Source organism: Pithys albifrons, chromosome 2, assembly GCF_047495875.1.
Source record: "Pithys albifrons albifrons isolate INPA30051 chromosome 2, PitAlb_v1, whole genome shotgun sequence".
NCBI classification, from domain to species: Eukaryota; Metazoa; Chordata; class Aves; order Passeriformes; family Thamnophilidae; genus Pithys; species Pithys albifrons.
In genome coordinates this window covers 56,915,616-56,936,449 of record NC_092459.1, presented here as the reverse complement: position 1 = coordinate 56,936,449, position 20,834 = coordinate 56,915,616, and the positions used below count along the sequence as shown (strand labels likewise).

The 20,834-nt window shown below is 41.5% G+C and overlaps 2 protein-coding genes across 7 annotated transcripts in view; one reads left to right on the top strand and one right to left on the bottom strand.

The window, feature by feature from the left end:
* Positions 1 to 2,235, top strand: part of SLC2A12 (solute carrier family 2 member 12) — a 34,280-nt gene extending 32,045 nt beyond the window's left edge. The window contains exon 5 of one of the 2 annotated variants that reach the window (XM_071549118.1): positions 594 to 2,235. In XM_071549118.1, the coding sequence (XP_071405219.1) occupies positions 594 to 690 (97 nt within the window). In that variant the 3' untranslated portion in view covers positions 691 to 2,235. The remainder of the gene's footprint in view (positions 1 to 593) is intronic. The other variant, XM_071549119.1, reaches the window with a different exon arrangement.
* Positions 2,236 to 7,422: 5,187 nt separating this feature from the next.
* TBPL1 (TATA-box binding protein like 1) lies at positions 7,423 to 20,477 on the bottom strand. 5 transcript variants are annotated; one of them, XM_071549112.1, is made up of 7 exons: positions 20,294 to 20,477; positions 14,025 to 14,211; positions 13,345 to 13,427; positions 12,409 to 12,472; positions 10,994 to 11,097; positions 10,797 to 10,891; positions 7,423 to 7,941 (listed from the first exon to the last, which is right to left on the bottom strand). In XM_071549112.1, the coding sequence occupies exons 2-7, from the start codon at positions 14,157 to 14,159 to the stop codon at positions 7,871 to 7,873; spliced, it is 552 nt and encodes a 183-aa protein (XP_071405213.1). In that variant the 5' UTR covers positions 14,160 to 14,211; positions 20,294 to 20,477; the 3' UTR covers positions 7,423 to 7,870. The 5 variants fall into 5 exon arrangements, with proteins under 5 accessions (XP_071405213.1, XP_071405216.1, XP_071405215.1 ...); XM_071549115.1 differs by lacking the exon at positions 20,294 to 20,477 and adding an exon at positions 20,063 to 20,264; XM_071549114.1 differs by lacking the exon at positions 20,294 to 20,477 and adding an exon at positions 15,093 to 19,673.
* Positions 20,478 to 20,834: the final 357 nt, after the last annotated feature.

Below are 20,834 nucleotides of genomic sequence, written 5' to 3'. Positions count from 1 at the left end.
GAGAAATCTTTTTCTAAAGGGCACGCCGCAACTCGGCAGGGCTTGAAGGAGGTTCAGCTAATTAGTTTAGCATTGATCACTGTGCTGCCGGAGGCCACGGGCTCTCCCTCACAGCGGTCAGAGCTTCACGGGCCGAGGAACTGGCGTTTCTGGTCCAGCTTGCGCTGCGCCCCCGGACCCTCTCCTCCTCTTAAAGAAAGGCGTGAATCCACGCGGGAGCCGAGAAGCCGAACCGGCGGGAGGGGGAGCCGGGGCTGAGGAGTTGCCGGTGGTGAGGGGCAGTCGGTCGTGAAGGGGTGCCGGCACTGAGCGGGTCCTGAGGGGGCGCCTGAGGGGGTGCCGGTGCTGAGAGGGTGCCGGCGGTGAGGGGATGCCGGTGCTGAGGGGGTGCGGGTGGTGAGAGGCTGCGGGCTCTGAGGGAGAGCCGGCGCTGACGGGGCGCCCCTGGCGGAGCGTGCGGCGGGGCCGCCCCCACGCGGGCAGCCGCGGAAGCGCCGCCGGCGCCCCCGGGCCCACAGGGAGGTGGTGCCGCAGGGAGGGCGCTCCGCGGCTGCGTGCGGTGCAAACCTGTGTGGCTTTTTGTGCTTCTGCAGGAAATACGTGAGGACGCCCTTGTGTGGGGTGAACCAGCGCAGAGAGAAACTGGTTCCGGTGGAACTTGCCAAGAGAGAAAATGAGCAGCTCTACTAGACCCGGGGCAAACAAAGCAGCCTTCACCAGAAGACTGATTAAAAAAAGAAAAGTGTTCAGTGATGCTCACGCTCTGATGGTACACATGGTATCATTATAATACACAAAAGATATTCTCTCTTTCCTTTCTTGTTAGAGCTTCTCTCAGTGGCAGTTTACAGCCACCAGTAAAGATTGCTATAGTTTATAGCTGCTTGAAAATCTAGGCTCTACCGGTTTCAATCCAGCATCCTCCAGATCCCTGGAGGTTAATCACCTCTTACATACAGAAGGTGAATTAGAATATCACACACAATTCTAGTTATCCATATTCAGTCTTGAAGAAGTCCAAAGAAGAACTGGGGTGCCAAGGAGAAGGTAGAGTCTCACAGGAGGACCCCACCAAAGACAGGTCTGTTTAGGCTAGCGAAAATGGGGCTGATAAAGGGTGAACAACTCTGTTGGTAAGTTAGGGAAGGCAGTGGTATGCAGCAAAAATGGACAACCATGGAGTGCAAAGGATGACATTAGTTCACAACAACTGGATATGAACTTTTTATAAATTCAGATTCAGCTTAACAAGACTTGGAAAAGGATCATGTTCATCTAAACCTTATTATTTATAACACAAAGCATGCTCAACTTGTAAGAAGAACTTTACATACAGTTTCTCAGGAGGGTCAGGATTCAATAACCTAGGAAATACTCCTCAGAAAACAGTCAAATAGCTTAATGCAGGACATTAAATGCATTGCTTTCCACAACTACCTGAAAGGAGGTGATGTAGCAAGGTGTGGGTCAGCCTCTTCTCCCAGGCAACTAGCAACAGGCCAAGAGGAAATGGCCTCAGGTTGTGCCAGGGGAGGTTCATGCTGGACATCAGGAATAATTTTTTCACTGAAAGGGTTAAGCATTGAAACAGGCTGCCCAGGGAGGTGGTGGAGTCACAATCTCTGGAAGTGTTCAAGAAACAACTGGACATGGCACTTAGTGTTATGGTTTAGTTGACATGGTGGTGTTTGGTCAAAGGTCAGACTCAATGGTCTTGGACATCATTCCAACCTTAACGACTCTATTATTTGCATAATCAATTGTTCTAAACTGAAGATGGCCTTAAAGAAAATGAGATTGGATTTCTTTGTCCTCCCAGTTCCATAAGAGTTGGAAATTGAAGACAGAGTGTTGATTCCAAAATAATTTTATTTCTTAACACACAGCACACTAGACTTCGACTTTTGGACTCAGAAAGTGAGAATTGTGAGGTACATGTCAGCACAAAGGGAGTTCAGGAACTGTAATCACTGCAGATCATAAATTATGTCAAATTCTTGGTTATTGCTTAGCATGTGTATCCTGAAGTATTCAACAAGCCTCTACAAAGGCTCTCATAAAAAAAAATCAGTCTCTTTTTAACAGGTTAATAGATGTTGTTAGAGTGATCAGCAGGTAAATAAATGGTACTTTGTTTAAAGAAAAAAACAAAGCATGCTTTAAAAGCCACAAAGCAGCATTTTTCCCAGAATTTAATGGAGCAATCAAGACTGTCACTGTCAGCTGGAGTGCAGATACGCCTTACTGACATAAGGTTTTACTTCTGAGTAGAGATCAGTTCTGATCAGGTTCTCACATGGTTGCACTTCTAGATACTGACATCACAAATTTATAGGAGCATGTCTAGTCAGACAGTTCAAAACCTGAAAACAAACTGTTGAAGCCAAGGCCATGATTTTCCAGAAGTCACTGAAAAATTGGGTACCTCAGGATGGGAACCTATTGGCCAAATCTGTATCACAACTTGCCTGCATCATAAGCTTTAAGTGAACCAATACTGAAACCCCGTTGGACTTTTGGTACAAAAGTCAGGTAAGTGTCCTGGGGACCTGGGGTGCATTAGGCAAAGCATTACTGGCCAGTTGAGGGGAGGGATTGTTGTGCTCTGTTCTGCACTGGTGTGGCCTCATCTTGAGTCCTGTGTGCAGTTTTGGGTACCACAATATAAGGAAGATATTAAGCTATTAGAAAGCATTTGAAGGAGTGCAATGAAGATGGTGAAGGGCCTTGAGGGGAAGCCACATGAGGAGTGGATGAGGTCACTTGGTCTGTTCAGCCTGAAGGAGATTGAGGGGAGACCTCATTGCAGTCTACAACTTCTTCGTGAGGGGAAGAAGAGGGGCAGACACTGATCTCTTTGTGGTGACCAGTGACTGGACCTGAGAAACTGGCCTGAAGTTGTGTCGGGGGAGGTTTGGGTTGGATATTAGGGAAAGGTTCTTTACCTAGAGGGTGGCTGGGTGCTGGAACAGGCTCCCCAGGAAAGTGGTCACAGCACCAAGCCTGACAGAGTTCAAGAAGTGTCTGGATGATACTCTCAGGCACATGGTGTGACTCTTGGGGATGTTCCTGTGCAGGGCTAAGAGTTGGACTTGATGATCCCTGTGGGTCCCTTCCAATTCAGCATATTCTGTGATCCTGTGAAGTAGTTCTCACAACGCAGGATTAACTGTGCAGATCCCATATGATATTAAACTAGTGAAACTGAATTGCTAGGCCACATCTGCTGCAATAAATCCCCAACTTACAAGTTTTGGGTTCATTGCAACCTCTTCCAAAATTTTCCCATGCACACCTATTTAGTGCAGAAACAAATAAAAATGCCATATTCCTGAAGAAGGTATAGTTCCAACTCTGGTTTTACTGCGGAGACCCTGATAGCTTCAGATAGCTCCTAGAGGTGATGCTGCTGTAGTTAAGGAGATTTGAAAATCACTATAGCTACAGTCTTTATTGTAGTTCTATTGACTTAGCCTTATATAGCCCTATAAATGTAGCCCTAATTATACTGGTCTTTTATAACAAAGCCTGAATATCTGATGACACAAATGCTCACAATCCAATCAACTATGAAAATACACGGGAACAAAGGGACACATCTTACAAATCCCATCCCCAGATCTCTGAAGCACTCCACAAAAAACTGCCCTAGATAAAAAAAATTATTCCGTATCTCTATTAATGGACTGGATTACAGAATAGAACATGTTTATTAAATATGCAGACAACACTGAACTTGGGGAGACTGGTTTGGAATTCAGAACTTCAGAAATCTGGAAAAAGCTGGATGCAATTCTGAAAACCTAAGTGCAAATTTCTCTGGTAACACTAGCTGCAAGTCAGAGAATGACAAAGTGGCACTAGAAACCAGGAAAAGATCTAGCGGCTGTGACAACCCACAAGCTAGCAATGAGTCAGTTAGCCATCCCCTGCAAAAAGGAGCCATGAGGATCTATAAATAGAACCAACCATTTTCTCTGAAGAATGTGAAATAAACTTTTTATGGTGCTGCCAGTGCCAGAGCTGAGCACTGTGTGAAGTTTTGCATGGGATCCACATGGAGGGACCAGGTACAGATGAACAGTACCCTAAAAAACATGGTCATTGAGGTAGAGCTGGTGATTGACAGGTAAGTTTCATCCAAAGCACCGCTCCTCATACTGGAGGTGAGTCATCACGCTGGGCCATGCTGTCTGGCCCATATTGTGGCTGCAGGGGTTGGTAGTGAAAGCCTGGGTGAAGGCAGCACCAACACAGCACAGGAAACAAGTGCTAACTTGTGAAGATGGAAAAGGATGGGGACCTACCTATTTAAAGCAGTAGAAAATTGAGTGATATCCCCAAGTAGAAGCATACACTACCAGATACCCTTCATCATCAGAGGTTTTAAAACGTACTTTTCACAGTTTGAAGCTAGGACAGGTGAGCACACTTTCCAAGGAATCCTTTTACTTGCTATTAATTCTCTTCTTCAATACTATCCTGCAAGTTTGGTAGTGTGCCTTTCAGCTCTGTCATGGATTGTTACAAAGGCCTCAAACTGCTAGCATAGATCTAGGCAGCACATAAAAAGAAACAGTTCCCATTTTAATACATTGCAACTCATTATTAGCTTTCATTTTTGTTCTAAGAGACAGATTTCATAGAACATGACAGTGCTAACAAAGCAAAATGTTCCTCTTTCTCCATCAATAAATTTAGGAGACACATGCTCATAAAAGCTCCAGATATTTACCAGTAGCACTCAAGGGCTCTGTAATATGATTTACAATGGCCAAATCCTTATTCATCAGTTTAGGACTACACTTTTTTCCTGTAAACCCATGACAATTTTGCTCACTGTTCAAATACCTTCTGCTTTTTGTTTTTTAGACTGTAGTAATAATAACTAGTGTTCCCTAATCGTGGCTTGTCCATTGCTCTCTGTGCACAAAATCCTTATTAGCGTCAGAAGTGCCAAGGTTACTTGGTACGAACAGGAAAACTTATATAGAGCTTTTTCCTGCTTGCTATCATAAATTTTGTGACTGTTGAACTCAACTTCCTAACTTCATGATTCAAGTCCTCTTGGACAAGCTCAAGAAGTGGGCCCATGGAAAGCTCAAGAGGTTTAACAAGCCCAAGTGCAAGGTGCTGCACCTGGGCTGGGGCAACCCCTGGTGTCAATACAGGCTGAGTGATGAAGAGATCAAGAGCAGCCGTGGCAAGAGACTCCGGGGTGCTGACGGATGAGAGTCTGGACATGAGCTTGCAATGTGCGCTTGCAGCTCAGAAAGCCAGTTGTGTCCTGGGCTGCATGGTCAGCAGAGTGGTCAGCAGGGTGAGGAAGTGGATTCTGCCCCTCTATTCTGCTCTGGTGAGACCCAACCTGGAGTGCTGCATCCAGCTCTGGGGTCTTCAGCACAAGAAGGACATTGACCTGTTGGAGCAAATCCAGAGGGCCACCGAGTTGATTAGAGGGATGGAGCATCTCTCCCATGAGGAAAGGCTGAGAGAACTGGGGCTGTTCAGCCTAGAAAAGAGAAAACCTAATTGTGACCTTCCAGTACCTGAAAGGAGCCTACAAGAAAGATGGAGAGGGACTTTTTACAAGAGAATAGAGTGACAGGACAAGGAAGAGCAGCTTTAAACTAAAAGCGAGTAGTTTAGATGAGGTATAAGGAAGAAATTCTTTTCTGTGAGGTGGTGAAGCACTGGAATGGATTGCCCAGAGAAGTTGTGGATGCCCCATCCCTGGAAGTGTTCAAGGCCAGGCAAGGTGGTGCTCTGATCAACCTCATCTAATGAAATGTGCCTTGCCCCTGGCAGGGGGATTGAAACCAGATAGTCTTTAAGGTCCATTCCAACCCAAACAATTCAATGATTCTATGATACCTACATGGAATTTACAGACTTTTATGCACATAGCACTCTGGGCTTGTGGCAAAAGGTAGTTCCTTTATTTTTGTTCTAAGTGGTTTGGTGAAGCATACTACTCCTTCCTTTTCATAATTTCTGCACAAAGTCACTATGGACAGCCCCAACTTCTACACCACCTCCTCAGGCAGATTAAATACATCATGCCAGGCATTTGCTTCCTCAGGATGTTCTTGAACCTTTCTTTCACAGCTGTGATTTCTTGTACAGGAACAGCTCAGTTTATTATTTTTAGCATCCACTAAGACTGTACATTACCTGCAGTGTACAGGAGTAGTGTTATGTTTCTCTTCAGTGAGATAGGGAAAAAAGACATCCATACATTTATACATATTTATTGTATCTTTTTAAAAGTAGCATTTGCAGATACTTTTAAGCATTCACCTCTCTTCTGCTTCAAATGTGCACTTACTGAGAGAAACATCTACTGGCTTCCAAGTCCAAGATTAATACCAATAATAATACATGCCAGAATCAAGCTTCATTGCTTGTTGGCAGCTCCTGTCATCAAAATACTATACAGTAAGAACAGTGTAAAAAAGGTCTCTGTTAATCATTCAGCAATAGGCTGGGGCTGGATTGGTGTGATCATATCATCTTCTCCAGCTGAAGCACAACACTTTTCCTGAAAACCAAAGCTCATATCTTAACTTTTTTCTCTTGCATCATGTAAGGTGGACAAGGCAGTTGTTTTTTTCTACAGTAGCTTACGTTGATAAGGTAATTAACTATTTGAGACTGTCCAAAGGAGGGCCATGAGGATGGTGAAGGGTCTGGATGGGAAGCCTTATGAGGAGCAGCTGAGGTCACTTGGTTTGTTCAGCCTGGAGGAGACTGAGGGGGACACCTCATTGCAGTCTTCAACATCCTCACAAAGGGGAAGTGGAGGGACAAGTACCAATCTCTTCATTCTTGTGACCCATGCCAGGACTCGAAGAAATGGCATGAAGCTGAGTCAGGGGAGGTTTAGGTTGGTTATCAGGAAAACGTTTTTTTTATCCAGAGGGTGGCTGAGCACTGGAACAGGTTTCCCCAGGAAGTGGTCACAGCACCAAACCTGTCAGAGTTCAAGATGCGTTTGGGCAATGCTCTCAGGCACATGGTGTGATTCTTGGAGTGTCCTGTGCAGGGCCAGGAGTTGGGACCCAGTGATCCCTATAGGTCCCTTCCAACTCAGCATATTCTATGATTTATCTATAGGAAAACACTTGCTGAAGGCTTTTATGTTTAGAAATGTCTTCTCTTCATGTAACAAGAACATACTTGAAGTCTGGCATGTAGTTAAGAGAACTGTGAACAAACCAAATTTCATCCTCAGATAAACATATGTAGCTACTATAGATTTCAATCTAACCCACACACAAAGTTTTACACATACTACAAACAGAAACAGAAGGTATCAGCAAAAGACTATTCTTACATTGCTTAAAATTAATTTGCAACTATACAATTTTAACTGTAATAGAAAAAAGGGAAGGAATATAACAGAACAGGTATGAAGAGAAGTATTTTTCAAACCTTTATTTGTGCACATTCATCAGGTGAAAAAGATAACTTTTACAGCTTCTTTGGTGCCCAATATTCAGCATACAAAAATGTAAAAGACTATTCACAAACAAATCACAAGCTCAAGCTAAAAAAAAAAGTCTTAAAGGTAGTGCACATCGTGACAGATTTACTTATGAACACACAGAAATTACTGCAAAAATAAATAGAATGTCTTTTTAAAAGCAGCAATTTCATATCTTGTAAACTTCTGTTTTTACAATACAGCACTGTTAAGAGTAAAATCCAAAAGAACTGGAGTCTATACTGTAGCCATGAGCAAGTAAAAGAGTCTGTACTCCTCTGCTATGGTTGGTCCAGTTTTCCTTTTTGCTTTTAGTCCAATGTGCAGCAGTCTTTAAAGGTGCTTGGTTAGGGAAACTAACCATCAAGTGGTGAGTTATAAAATTTATTTCCTGCTTTCAAACACGAATGGGTAAATCTGTTCCACAGCACTGGCAACAGCCTTTACGTTTGGCCCTGAGATATAGTTAAGAAAAAAAAAAAGCAGTAGAAAGAGAAAAATCAGGGAATCAGAAATGAAAACAACAACAGTATCTTTAAAATAACCTTAATATTTTAGCTATCACAACTTTATACTGTAGGTAACAATAATTTCTTCCCCATTTCTTCTAACGTAAAAAAGTGTTTCTCTGATCACTTTTACTTACAAGAAAAGACTTTCATGTGAAATCTGCAAGATGTTCTACAATGGTCAATGGCTAGACTACAAGTCAATAATACTGTCATTTAATTTCATAATAACTTGGGTGCTTTTTGGTTTAGTGGCTTAAACAGACTAGAGAAAAGGCAAAGGCTGAGTGCCAGAGGTAAAAGCGATATTTTTACTTTTGTCAATCTTCTAGGAATTTATATTTTTCAAAGCCTAGCCACTTTTAGCTTATTGTAAACACCTACCAACAAAAACTACCACTAAGCAATACTGGATTTAACCCAAGTATGTTTCAAGCAGTATTATTTTATGTTTGAAAATTACAGACTATTACTTTCTGTCCTCAGTTTTGCAAATAGCTTCATCATTGATCTCAGTACAAAACCTGCAAGCCAGGAAACGGCTTTTATTGTCTCAGGATGAAGTTTATGAAGGTTATCAAACATGATCTATGAGTGGTGAAAGAAAAGGAAGAATGAACTAGAGATGCTTTTTAATGCTATTAGACCATTTTACACAATGAAAAATTAAGATTAAAAGTAAGTGAACAGTAACATGGCAGAAAATATTAATTCTGGATAGAAGCTTAGTAATGCAGATGAAGGAGAACAGCAATTTTTCACATGCTTTAATGACTGTGAACTCAGGGTTATTTTTAACACCTCTTTAGACTTCAAAAGTTTCTTCCAAGTATAGAGAACTATTAAAAATGGCTCCCAAAAATAGTAACTTCAGTACAAATTACTTAAGTAATTATTGTTTTCCATGCTTAGAAAGAAAATGGACTGGAATAGGATTCTTCCTGTATTTTCAAACTGTTCAAGTTAAGCACTAAGCTAAATCAAGCCTGGTGAAAGATACCTTTCTTCTGACCAGATACTGCACCCTCCTTAAATTTTGCTGCAATTAAAGAAATTGAAGTTGCAGAGAAAGCCTTCCAACAGTGAGAGTATGAGTAGGCCAACAGTTCTAGTAAAAAAATGCTACTTTGTAATGTTGAAGAGATGTAAAAGCTGGATCATCATTGTGGGGAATTAAGAGAAGAAAAAACAAAACAGACCTCCAAAACAACCAAACAACCTCCTCACTGCTCATTTTGGTGTAAAAAAAAAATTTCTTTCACATCATGAAAGAAGTCTTCTTTCACATGCCGGTGACTTTTATCATCTTTCTCAATGTAACTAAATCTTTTTATACTTGGACCATTAGAAGAACTTGCCTTCCTGAGTTTTTTGTAATTTTTCTAATTATGTATCTCAAAATTCTTTGAGTCAGTGGTATGACAAGTATTAATACTACAGAAACATGAATCTTCAAAAGGAACTTCATCTGAATGCACTTGAGGAGTACAGTAAGGCTGAAAAGTAATTTCAAACATTTTATAATAAGAAGAGTAAGACTGGGCATCTTTTTCTCCTAGAAGAAAGGCCTAGGCAAAACAGAAGCCTTCAAAACCAAGAGGTCTGAGATATTTCAAACTCACTATAACAAATAAACCACAAAGATGCATAACTTTGAAGTTTACCATATTTGAAAAGACAATTCTGAAAATATGAAAGTGATTTTGTCCTATATATGAAGTAATAAGGATCTTATAGAGAAGCTGAATCTCATTAAGAGGCTGACAAGACATGCTGAGAGCTTTTCCTTATTGCAGTTTTATACTAAGTATTATACTAAGACTTATCTATTTTAAATTTAGTTCCTAGTTTTGACTAGACCAGTTGCTCTTTTCAGAATGTATACTGCAATCTTGAAATACTTTTCAGGCCGTTTATTTTCAGATTACTAAATGTGATGACATTTGTCTTCTTTTAAGAACAGTTCTAGCAATATCTTGTGAGAAATATTCCCCTTAAACCTAGGTATTTGTTAAGGAATTAAGATGTGAAAATAAAAAAAATCCTTACCCAACTTCTGAAACAGTAGCTGACCTCTAACAACTGCAAGACATAATTCCCACTAAAGTGAGACAAAATGATTTTTTTTGGTTCTGCATTATTTTAATATGTAATCTCTGAAAAACCTAACTTCTTGTATCTGGAAAGTCCACATGCAAACACAAAAGAGAATGAAAAATGAAAATTAGAAAGAGAGAGATAAAACATGGCATGGCACATCCAAGACCCACGACAATCACGTCTCTGATTACAAGGGAAAAACCACTCATGTCTGTGATTCAGTGCTGGTTCCCTCAGCTGAGCTTTAACAGAAGACAGCACAAGTCTTTTATTTATGAGAAGATGTTATGCTATAAGTTTCCACAAATGTGCAGTTTGAGAACATGTATTTATGAAAGGGATGTTAATTCTACATGCAGTGTAATTTACAGCTTACAAAGATCAAAGAAAGAAAATTCAAATATTTAAATACATAATAAATACCTGCATTCTCAAATCCTATCTCACTTTTGTTTTTAAAAGAATCTCAGACTAAGTACACTCAATCCAAGTAATTTTTTGAGCCTACCCATAACAACACTTTCTCTACAGCTCTTCTGGCATTTTCACTCAGCAACTAAGTCCTGGTCCTAACACTGGGAAGCAAAATCCTTTCACCATTATCTTTTGACTGTTTTAAATATCTTACTTCCCTAAGCCTGCTGGCCCTAAAGTTGAATATTCCCAATAAGTTAAATATTTATTTTTTGACATCAAAATACCTGTAACTGTGATGCTGCCTGTGGAAAAAATCTGTAAGGTAGCTCTGAGAGATTTTATTCTGTAACACACGGCTGGATGAAGTTCTGGTTCATAACTAGAAAACAAAATAAAAGGTAAAAAAAGAGAGATCTAGAACTGAAAAAATAAAAGCTTAAGAAGTATACCAAGACTACAATTATTTAAAATCCTACCATACCTCGCATGAGGTCTGTTATTCTTCGTAAATTCTGGCAATCTGATCTCAAAGGGCATGTTGCACACTGCTAAAACATTCACAACTTTAAAATCTGTGAAAATTACCTTTTCAAAAGAGAGGAAAAAAGAAGACATTAGAAATTCTGTTTACAGTGAGGCAGATGTGAAAATTGTTTTGCTTTAAATGACCAGTGGCCAGTACAGCAAACTGATTTTCTACTCTATAACTTTCTGAAATCCAGCTCAAACCACTTGCTTTCAGTTATTCTTTACCACAGACATTTTAGATGACAATAAATAGCCAACAGACAACTCCCCCCCTCCCCCCCACCCCAAAAAATAAAACATACTGCTCAGGAGTCAGTGTTGCCAATATCACTAGGGAAACTTTTGTTCATTTCTGAGATTGCCTAAACTTAAAATGACTGTTCTTCAATCTAAACTTTTTAGAAAGACATTACCAGTAGAAGCAACTTAGCCTTATAAAAGGCCAACTATCAATTTAACCTTCAAAATAAAAACTGCTGACTTTATTACAAAACTTGGTGGTCCACCCTGGAAGCTCTGTTCACCTCACTGATGTACTGTTCCATTCCAACTTGAAGAATTTGTGACAGTGTCAAACTTGTGCTGGGGTTTGATGCAGTATTACTAAGATAGCCTGTCACCACTGCCTTTATGTACTACATTCAAAAGGAGTCTCTCCCTGAAAATGGCAGCTACTTGTGTCTATTTAATTGTCTGCCCCTAAAATGGATCTGTGAGTGAAGAGCACAACAGAAAATCAGGACGTTTTAGAGCACTAAACTGTGTCACTTTAAGTCATTCATGTGGCTGCCTTTCAACCCTTGCTATGCAATGCAAGCGGTGGTTTTGGCTTGTAATATTAACCCAAATCCAGAAAAAGAGGGGTTTCCTGTCCTATTTTATTTGGCTTATTTCCTGCTGTGCAGCTTGATAGCACAGAAGCACCTTTTCTCCTCTCATTTTAATTAAAGAGGCTCAAACTTGCCCTTATGAAGATGGAAATGTATCTGCTATTCCATCAGAAATGAGTTAAAATTACGTACAAATGACAGCAAAGTTTATATTCTTCAGCACTTTTTCCAAATAATCTTTCAAGATATTGTAAATAGCCAAGAAACATCTGTGGGTGGTTCATTTGTTCAACAAATTTTGTTGTTCACTACCCAGTGAAGAAGCACAACTCTGAGCTGCCAAACAAAACTCAAATCCACAAACCAAAACAGCTTTTCTTCACCCAGCATCTGGAAAACGTATGCTGACACAAAAGGGACATCTGAGTGAAAACACGCTCAACTGCTAAATTCTTACACTCCCTCATTTTTGTTTCTTTCTAAAAAATTAACTACCAGCATTGCTTGAGTCATACAAATCTTTTTTCATTAGAATTACCTGAAAACCTAATTTCTGTAGACTACGAGCTAATCGTCTGGCACCAAATTTAGCTTCTTCTTCACTATAAAGAAGAAAGAAAAGAATCTACCATTAACAGAAACAGAGTATATATTTGTGCGCACACATACCACAACACCAACGCAAGACGATAAAATGAACTGATACGTTATGTAGCATATCAGTCATGATCACATGGACAGCCTTCACTTTATCCTACTGTAGGTACTACACTTTACCTACTCATTCAAACAGAATCCTTTATGTCTGAAGGATATCTTGGCACTTGGCTCCAGCTGAAGTGAGAGACACATTTTGATCATACATGATTCTAAATACTCTTAAGAGTCAAGTAAGAACATGGTAGTCTGGAGTTAATATCCTGAATAATCATTTTCCATTTTGAAACAGTGGTCATTTACAGAAAACATGCAAATTTATTATTGCACCTTATCCTTGCTTCGCATATCTTAAAGGAATTTAGCTGTTAAGAGTTTAGTGAGTCTCCCATGGAGTTGAACTGGGGGGTCTATTTTTGCTTCTTTCCAGTTCCTCAACACTGTGTAACTTGATTAAATTCAGAGAATAAGAGATATCCCTCAAGGAAGGTTGTCCCTTCCCAAGTCTCAAGTTCTGCCTAAACACACAAAATTCTTAAAGACTTCTCAAACCTCTCTAGGATTTTCTTCATAAAGCAGTTTTCCCTGCTGCTCTCCCCAAGAAGGCTGAACTGATGTTGTTTAAGACTTGAGCACAGTCGAGACACACACCTGACATAGACAACTTCCCCCAAATATGTAGCTTAGCAAGGATCTACATGTGATCCAGTGTGGGCAAATGTAAACAGTGGCAAATACCACCTCTTCTTCATTTACAATGTTGTATTTTAAAATACACAAGAATTTACAGCTGGAGAAAGAATCTTCATGAACTCACCTTGTGGCTCCTGTGCAAATAACTTTTCCTGAGGACCAAATTGTGGCCGTAATCCTAGGTTTCCTAAGCTTCATTAAAACCTTCTAAAGAAAAGCAGAAAAATTGGAAATTAGCAGTAGTTCAATTTCATACTGGAAAAAAAATTCCCTGTTATAAAAATCAGCTGTTACACTAAAACTTCCTTTATTTTTAATAGGCTTCATCTCTTTGAGTAATTAAAAAAAGCCCCAGCTCCTAGGAAGTGCAAAATAAGCATGAAATACCTCAGCTGAATGTTTCAGTGTTCATAAAATAGATTAAATTAAGGTATTTTTCACTGAAAGTCTCATACATCATGCTGATGCTCTTCCTATTACAGTGAATTGACATTCTCACTTCTTACCTATATTTTCTTGACATAGTTGTCAAATCTTGGGTTGTCAAATCTTGGGTGGTAAAATGGAACCTGAAGTGTAAGAGGTCCGTTCACATACCTTATGTCTAATGTTTATCTCACCAGTTGCAGTGTCCTGTGACAGCATTTACTCACTTCCCTTACTGTACATTTAGTGTATGACTGACTAAAGACCTATCAAAACTCTGCACTTCTCTATTCACCATACACAGGCATCAGGCAGAAGAATGTTTAGCTTAAGGAACATCTCTAAAACTAGATAACTGAAGTATGCTGAATCTCTTACCCCAACATCACGCTTGTATATCACATTTGCCCCCTCTAATGCGATCTTCCTCAAGTTTAAATGACATCTTGTTCTAAAAACACACACTACATTTGTGATTAAAATGTCCAGTGCAACATCACTGTCCGCATCCATTGGGGTGATTTACAACTCAGTTTTCCCACCAGCTCACCACGAAGATCACATCCTGAGAAGCAGAAATCATAGAATTAAACACACCAGTAGAAAATTGCCTATTAATGCCATTGTATACATTAACCCCTTAAAACAGACAAGAAGCAGAAATGACTACACTCTGACTCATTTAACTGTGTGTGGGGAGGGGGAGTGTCTGCATCCTGTATGCTAGAAAACAGGAGGTGACTTGTTCAAAGCCATGCTGCCAGACTTAACAGAAACTGTTTACACATATATATTAAAAAAGGAATATTTAAACTTGCCAGTTAAATATGTTACAATTCTTACTAACTACATCAGGATACTGTAAAGATTACTGAAACATCTTCCATAGCACCAGTGGATAATCTTGCCTCGGCTCATTTGAGGATGTCATTAGACACCTCTAGAAAATGCTCTTCTCTGACTGCTAAAGTTGATAATTCTGAACAGCTTGACATTTGTGTTGGAATGGATAAGCCTGTGAGTAACTTTGAACTAACACAGGTTACACAAATTGCAGTCTGTAGACAGCCTGCTACCACAGCCTTCCCATCTTAATCCAGCATTCTTGGTCTATCTCTCCCAGGAATAATAGCATAATGCAAACAACACAAGATGTCCTAGTGACAGCAACAGCTTGGAGTGAGCCAGTGTCCTCTCACTCCCTTCTGCACTGCCCACAGGAACCGCACAGAATGAACACACTGTACAGGCAGAGTAGAATCTAGTGTTTCCTGAGGAAAAGCACAAGTAACTGAAGGTACAGGATGGACACCCAGTGCATGCACAGCAAACCTAAGGCAGCCAGGAAGCATCCAAGCTGTCTGTGCACATCGAAGGTGACGCTCCTCATACACACCTCAACCAGGGAAAGAGAATCATAAGACCAGAAGTTGGGCAACCACTCACCCCAGCCCAAAGATGCCCAACATCTCTTCTGTAAGCACACCAAAGCCAAGACAGTGGACACCTCAAATAAATCTCAAGTGAAGAACATGGGGAAAGAAGACCGGAATAGTACAAGAACACTTGCATGCAGTAAGAAGGACTTATATAAAAATCTTAGCAGTATTTAATCCAAAACTAACAAAAAGGGAAGGAAAGAACAAAATCAAAGAAAAATTGTCACATGTATGAAATGCTCTACATGGTCATTGCCATGGAAGAAGCAGAAGACTATGCATCAAGAACAATAATACACGTAATAGATTGTAATGCATTTATATAACTTTAAATTTTTTTGGCTTTACATTCTGTATCAGAAATCTTCAGGATACAAAATTAATGTTATTATCAGTATTTTCATCTGACTATGATTTCCTAAACATCACACCATAGTCTATAATTGAGAACTCACTCAAGGTACATCTTTGACTACCACTTGCTGATAGTACTTAAGTAACAAACTACAAGGCAGATGTGCACAATGTACTGGGTCAACTGCTGTGACAGCTGCTGCTTCTACTTTGCAGCTTGGTCCCTGCTGAAAGAATTATTCTGTAACTGTTATCTTGTTCAATAATAAAAGAAAAAGCAAGATGTGTGATAATAGAGAGGAGATGAAGAAACAGCAAGAGAAGAAGCAAAGGCTCTGTGTGGAGGTGAAGGAAATGCAGGCAAAGAAGAGAACAGTGACTAATTAGTATTCCCACATCCTTTTTAAAATTTTTTTTTAATTGAACTAAAAATTACATGAATCTTCAGAATTAGAAATTACTTATTCCATCTGGTTTTGATGGACTACTACAGATTGGGTAAGTAATTTATGGCATCAGATCCAAACACAGCGTATGTGCAGATTTTGAATGGCAGGCAGGGCCAGCACGAAGCTGGAACCCATGGCATCTTCAGAGAGGCATTTGTTTTCTACCCTGGCTCCAGCTCCTGGCTCTCACAGAGCTACTGGAACCCAGGAAAGATTGTCAACAACATACCTCCAATCAGAAGCGCCCAAATTATCAGCAAGTGTCTACTGGCACGCTCAGTCTCTACGTTCTTAAAGAATCCCACCGTCATGCAGAACACCCTCCATGGGTTGCTAACATCTAAGCAAAGCACAGTACTGTATGATAATGTCCCTGTAAAAATCTCCATGGCTTATTTTAAAAAGATCCTGGAGAAAAGTCACCTACTCATTCAGAACAAAAGAAAAAGTGGTTGAAAAGAGAGGACAATTACAATTGAAAAGGAAAAGTTCTATTATTAAGGGAGTTCTAGAGGAGAAAAGGTGGCTGCAGAGCTGTCAGTAAGGGTGTTTTCAGCAATTACAATCTATCTTGGTTAGAGGTACAATCTCCTTGCATAGATTTGAATGGGAGAAAAATTACACAGATTGGTGGTGTGCCCCTGTTTTATTAGCCATGTTCTGAGAGCACAAGATAACAGATAATTAGGGAGGAGCTTTTTAATTTGAATTTTTTGTTAGAGCTGTTGCTAATATTTTAGACTATGTTTTGTGACATTCAGTTAAAAAGGGGCATGACTTCTTATAGAAATGATACCTGAATACAGTGCAAAAATAACAAAAATGGTTACTTGATCTAACAGCAGCATTTCATTGTTAAAACTTTTCACTCAAATACCAAACATTGCAAATGTTAATTACCAAGTTTTTCCCATTTATATTGAGAAAACTCCCTATTTGCTGCTGTTAAATACTACCTGCGTTCTATGAGAACCTGAATCCAAGTGTCAATGATTTTGAACACACTCATTCCTATTTAGTATACAAATGCAATGTTAACCTCTTCCAAGCCATGGTTTAGAATTATTGGGTAAACCAAATTGTTTCTACTTTTGGATACTTGTGTCCAAGCAGTGAGCAAGCACAACCTATCACAATCTTTGACTTAAGCATTCATTTTAATGTCTCACTGAACTTATGGCAAAATAAAAAAAGATCTAGAGAGATGTCCTGCTACCTTTCTTTGGTAATCCTCAAAGAAATTCGAATTCATAGGAACCATGAGAACAAAAGCAAGTCAAATGTTTTAAAAAAATTAAAAATACACCAACTACATAAAAAAAGAAAAAACTTACAAAAAAGGTGTACCAATGTTTAAAAAATAAAGATGTTGTTCTTATTCATATAGATCTCCAGCAGCATGACCACATGGAACAAAGGGATTCTAAACAGCATTCTGATCCTCCTCCTTCCCAGTTTTCACTTGCATTTTCTGCTATTCATATACACTACCCTGACTCTCTTATTTCCCAAAACCTAGATTTTCACATTCTCATATCTTATCTGCAAAATGGGGAAAATAATGCTCCTTATATATCCGCCTATTTCTATTCCATATTGATGCAGTTACACTTGCAGAACAGAGAGGCTGAGTAGGAACCAAACATTCGGTTCCTTCCAGTTCTGGATTTGCAAATGTTTAAGTTAATTTTATTGAACTCAGCTTAGGTTGTGTTGACTAATTTTGCCTAAGGCTCTTTCATCTGAACTGTAGAATTTTGGCAGTCTAAATCTCAATTCTAAAGTTATGTTTTGCCAGTTAGGGCTAATTTAATAATAGGTTGTTTGAAAATAAAATAATTTGTCTATATGTACAGCATTTCTTTTAAATTATATACTTCATTCAACTTTCTCCAGCACAAGAAACGAGCCAACTTTGATTTCAAGTTGTCTTGCACCAGCATAACACAATCTACCCTGACAGAGGAAAAAAAAAAACTCAAATACATCTCTGCAGAAGTTTGTATTATTCTGTTTTATCAGGGAAAATCTAAAAGATAGATTTCAGGGACACATCTGGTCTATTACCCTAAGAAGAAAAAGAGGAAGGAAAAAAAAGGAGATGAGTTAAGAATGAACACAAAACAACATCAAAAGCTAACTCAAGGATAGTTGACCCTGTAATGTATTCTACACCGAAACCAGAGAAACCTCCCAGAATAAGAAATACTTTGGAGGAAAGAATGAACACTCAAGTTCTCAAAGCATTAGCCTTACATCCCCTGTTAGAACCACGACCATACTATTTTAGATATTTTATAAACATACCCGAAGACAAAACACTCTGCACTGAAATCTTACAACCTAAAAAAAGCCAGCACTCTCTGTCTTCTAAAAGTTCCAAACCAACCACAGCATCATCATCAAAAAAAAGGAAAGGCACTTTGGACAGGGTATATAAACAAAGTATTATTTTAAGCTTTTGACTACCTTTGATCCCAGAAACGCAGAGCTATAAAGGTATATGAGGGATAACTAGCAATGGTTACATTAATGCCAGAACAGTTTAAAAAACATATTTTTCACCAGCAGCTTAAGTATAAGCAACTTCTACTGGTTAATTTTAACCTTGCTCCAAAGCAGTACACCAACTGACTTACTCCACAAACAATTCCAACAGCCCAGCTGAAGGGATATTGGTCGTTATTGTGTCAGTAGGCATTTGTCAAACTAATGCCTGAAAAGCATAATTGAAGAAGTTAACATGAACCTCTATACGACACTTCCACTTGAGAATGGAGCACACAAAAAATAAAGCTCATCAGGAATGGGAAGAGTGAATTACAGCCTTCCTCTGGAGGTGTATTTTTAAAGATTTGTCATCAGCCCTGCAGGAAACATGTCCATATGAAACACCAGAGGTTACAGACCTCTGAAATTTGCCTGAATTCTTGGACATAACACAGTCACTGTGGCAGGTGAATGACTCCCTGAAACTGGGAGCAACACAGCTACTACTGCCTGTATAGAAAATCCCCTGGGCCAAACAATGTTCTTTGTTACAGCCACTGAGCTAGTGGGACATACTTTCTGTTGCAGTGGTAAATGAAATTGTGCCTAAAGCAAAAGGCCATCTTGAAGCTACTATTCTCACCTTTCAGGATGAGAAAATTTTCAAATATGCACAAAACCAATGTCAAAACAGGGATTTGTTCAATTAGATCAACATGCAGAATGAAGATACCACATACAGGTAGGACCTTAATCCCACTGTCAAATCTCTTGGATACGCCTACTGCATCTCTGTGGACCTGGGGTCTTCCAATATAAATCCCGTTTTAAGAATAAAGCCAAACAAGTTCACAGAGCAAGACAAGAAAACATTTTAAAATTATAACTCCTAAGAGGCCATTTTCCTCAAATCTTTCTCTAGTCAAAAAGGTTCATGTTCATATTCAAAGTAAGATTCACTTGAACCCAAGCTTGTGCCACCTTTTCCTGAGAATATCCAGTTCTAAGAACCAAGCATAACCTTGAACCATACTTAACCAAGCATTAAAAAGAATCCTTTCGGTCTTTATAATATGTGGAAAATCATCCTAAGCATGACAAAAGTCTGAACCAATAGATTCGGTGGCCATACCAACTTGATGAAAAATCGTAAGAAAAGTAAAAATGTTCAGCTGTAGCAAAATATTTTAAAATGGGAGCCTCTCACCCCTCCTCCCAGTGGCACATTTACCACTTGCGCGTCTCAACTGAGCAATCACGAGTACCCTTCCCTATTCCCGCTGCTGGGAGCGTCCCTCAAAGCCCTACACGCACCAGCGTCACAGCGCTCCGATTAACAACTATTCCTTCGCCCCTTTCAGCCCCAGCCCGAAACTTCTGCGGCCGGCCCGGCCCGAACAAAGCGCGGGCGGCAGGGCGGCCTGGCCACGCCGGGCCCTCCGCTCGGCCCCGCCGGCGTGTGTGGGCGCCGCGTTCCCCGCGGAGCGCCCGCAGGGCCGGGGCCGCCACGGAGCCCTCGGGGCCGGGCGCGGGGCGGTCGGTGCCCCTCGGGGCAGTCCTCGGGGCAGTCCCCGGGCCGCGGGGAACGGGCCGCTCCCTCCGGGGCATGGCCTGCCCCTCCCCTGCCCTGCCCGGCCCGGCGGCCCCAGCCGCGCACGCCCCCCGCCCCAGGCGCGATCTGTACCGCGGCGGGAGGCGCCGGCGGGGCCGCGGCACCGCGAGGCAGGCCCCGCTACGCCTCCCGCCCCTTGGTCGGGCAGGGGCGGGACGCGGCGGCCCAGCGGCGGCGGCGGCGGGTCCCGGCGGGCCGGGCCCGCAGACCCGAGGCGGCGGCGAGGAGGCGGAGGAGGACGAGGAGCAGGAGGAGGAGGAGGCGGAGGAGGAGCGCGACCCGGCGGCGGGCGGCGGCCGTTACCGTGCGGGCGGGCGTCTGGGCGGGGCAGGGCAGGACGGGGCGGAGCGGAGCGAGGTGCCGGTCGGTAGGTCCCGGTCGCCCGGCGGCGTTCCGGGTGCTGGGCCGACTCCCCACGACAATCAACATCCCCCGGCACCGCGGGCATAGACGCGGCGCGGCTAGAGCGGCCGCCGGAAGTGTTGGCGGCGGGAGGGAGGGAGCGGAGAGGGAGGGCGGGGCTGCCTAGACCCGTTTCCGCTGTCGTGTGCTGCCCACGGGGTAGCGGTACAGCCGGGACGGCCCAGGGGACGCGGCTCTGCACAGAGAGTCAGCGGGGGGCGGGTTGGACGGCACCACGGAGGGGCATCGTCCAGCCTTCCTGCCCAAGCAGGGCCGTACCAGAGCACATGACACGGGATTGCCTCTAGACTGTTCTCGAGTGTCTTCAGCGAGGGACAATCCACAGCCCCTCTAGGCAGTCTGTTCAGTGCTGGTCATTGCACAGTACAGAAGTTCTTCCTCACGTTCAGGTGGAACTTCCTGTGCATCAGTTTCTGCCCTT

What these genes read in the sequence shown, in the direction of transcription:
- TBPL1 (XM_071549112.1), bottom strand. Translation starts at nt 14,159, where the DNA reads ATGGATGCGGACAGTGATGTTGCACTGGACATTTTAATCACAAATGTA. An exon ending in TATACAAGCGTGATGTTGGG is followed by an intron (nt 13,428 to 14,024) that starts GTAAGAGATTCA and finishes GCTTTTCTTTAG; the next exon opens with AAGGTTTTAATGAAGCTTAG. An exon ending in ATTTGCACAGGAGCCACAAG is followed by an intron (nt 12,473 to 13,344) that starts GTGAGTTCATGA and finishes TCTTCTTTATAG; the next exon opens with TGAAGAAGAAGCTAAATTTG.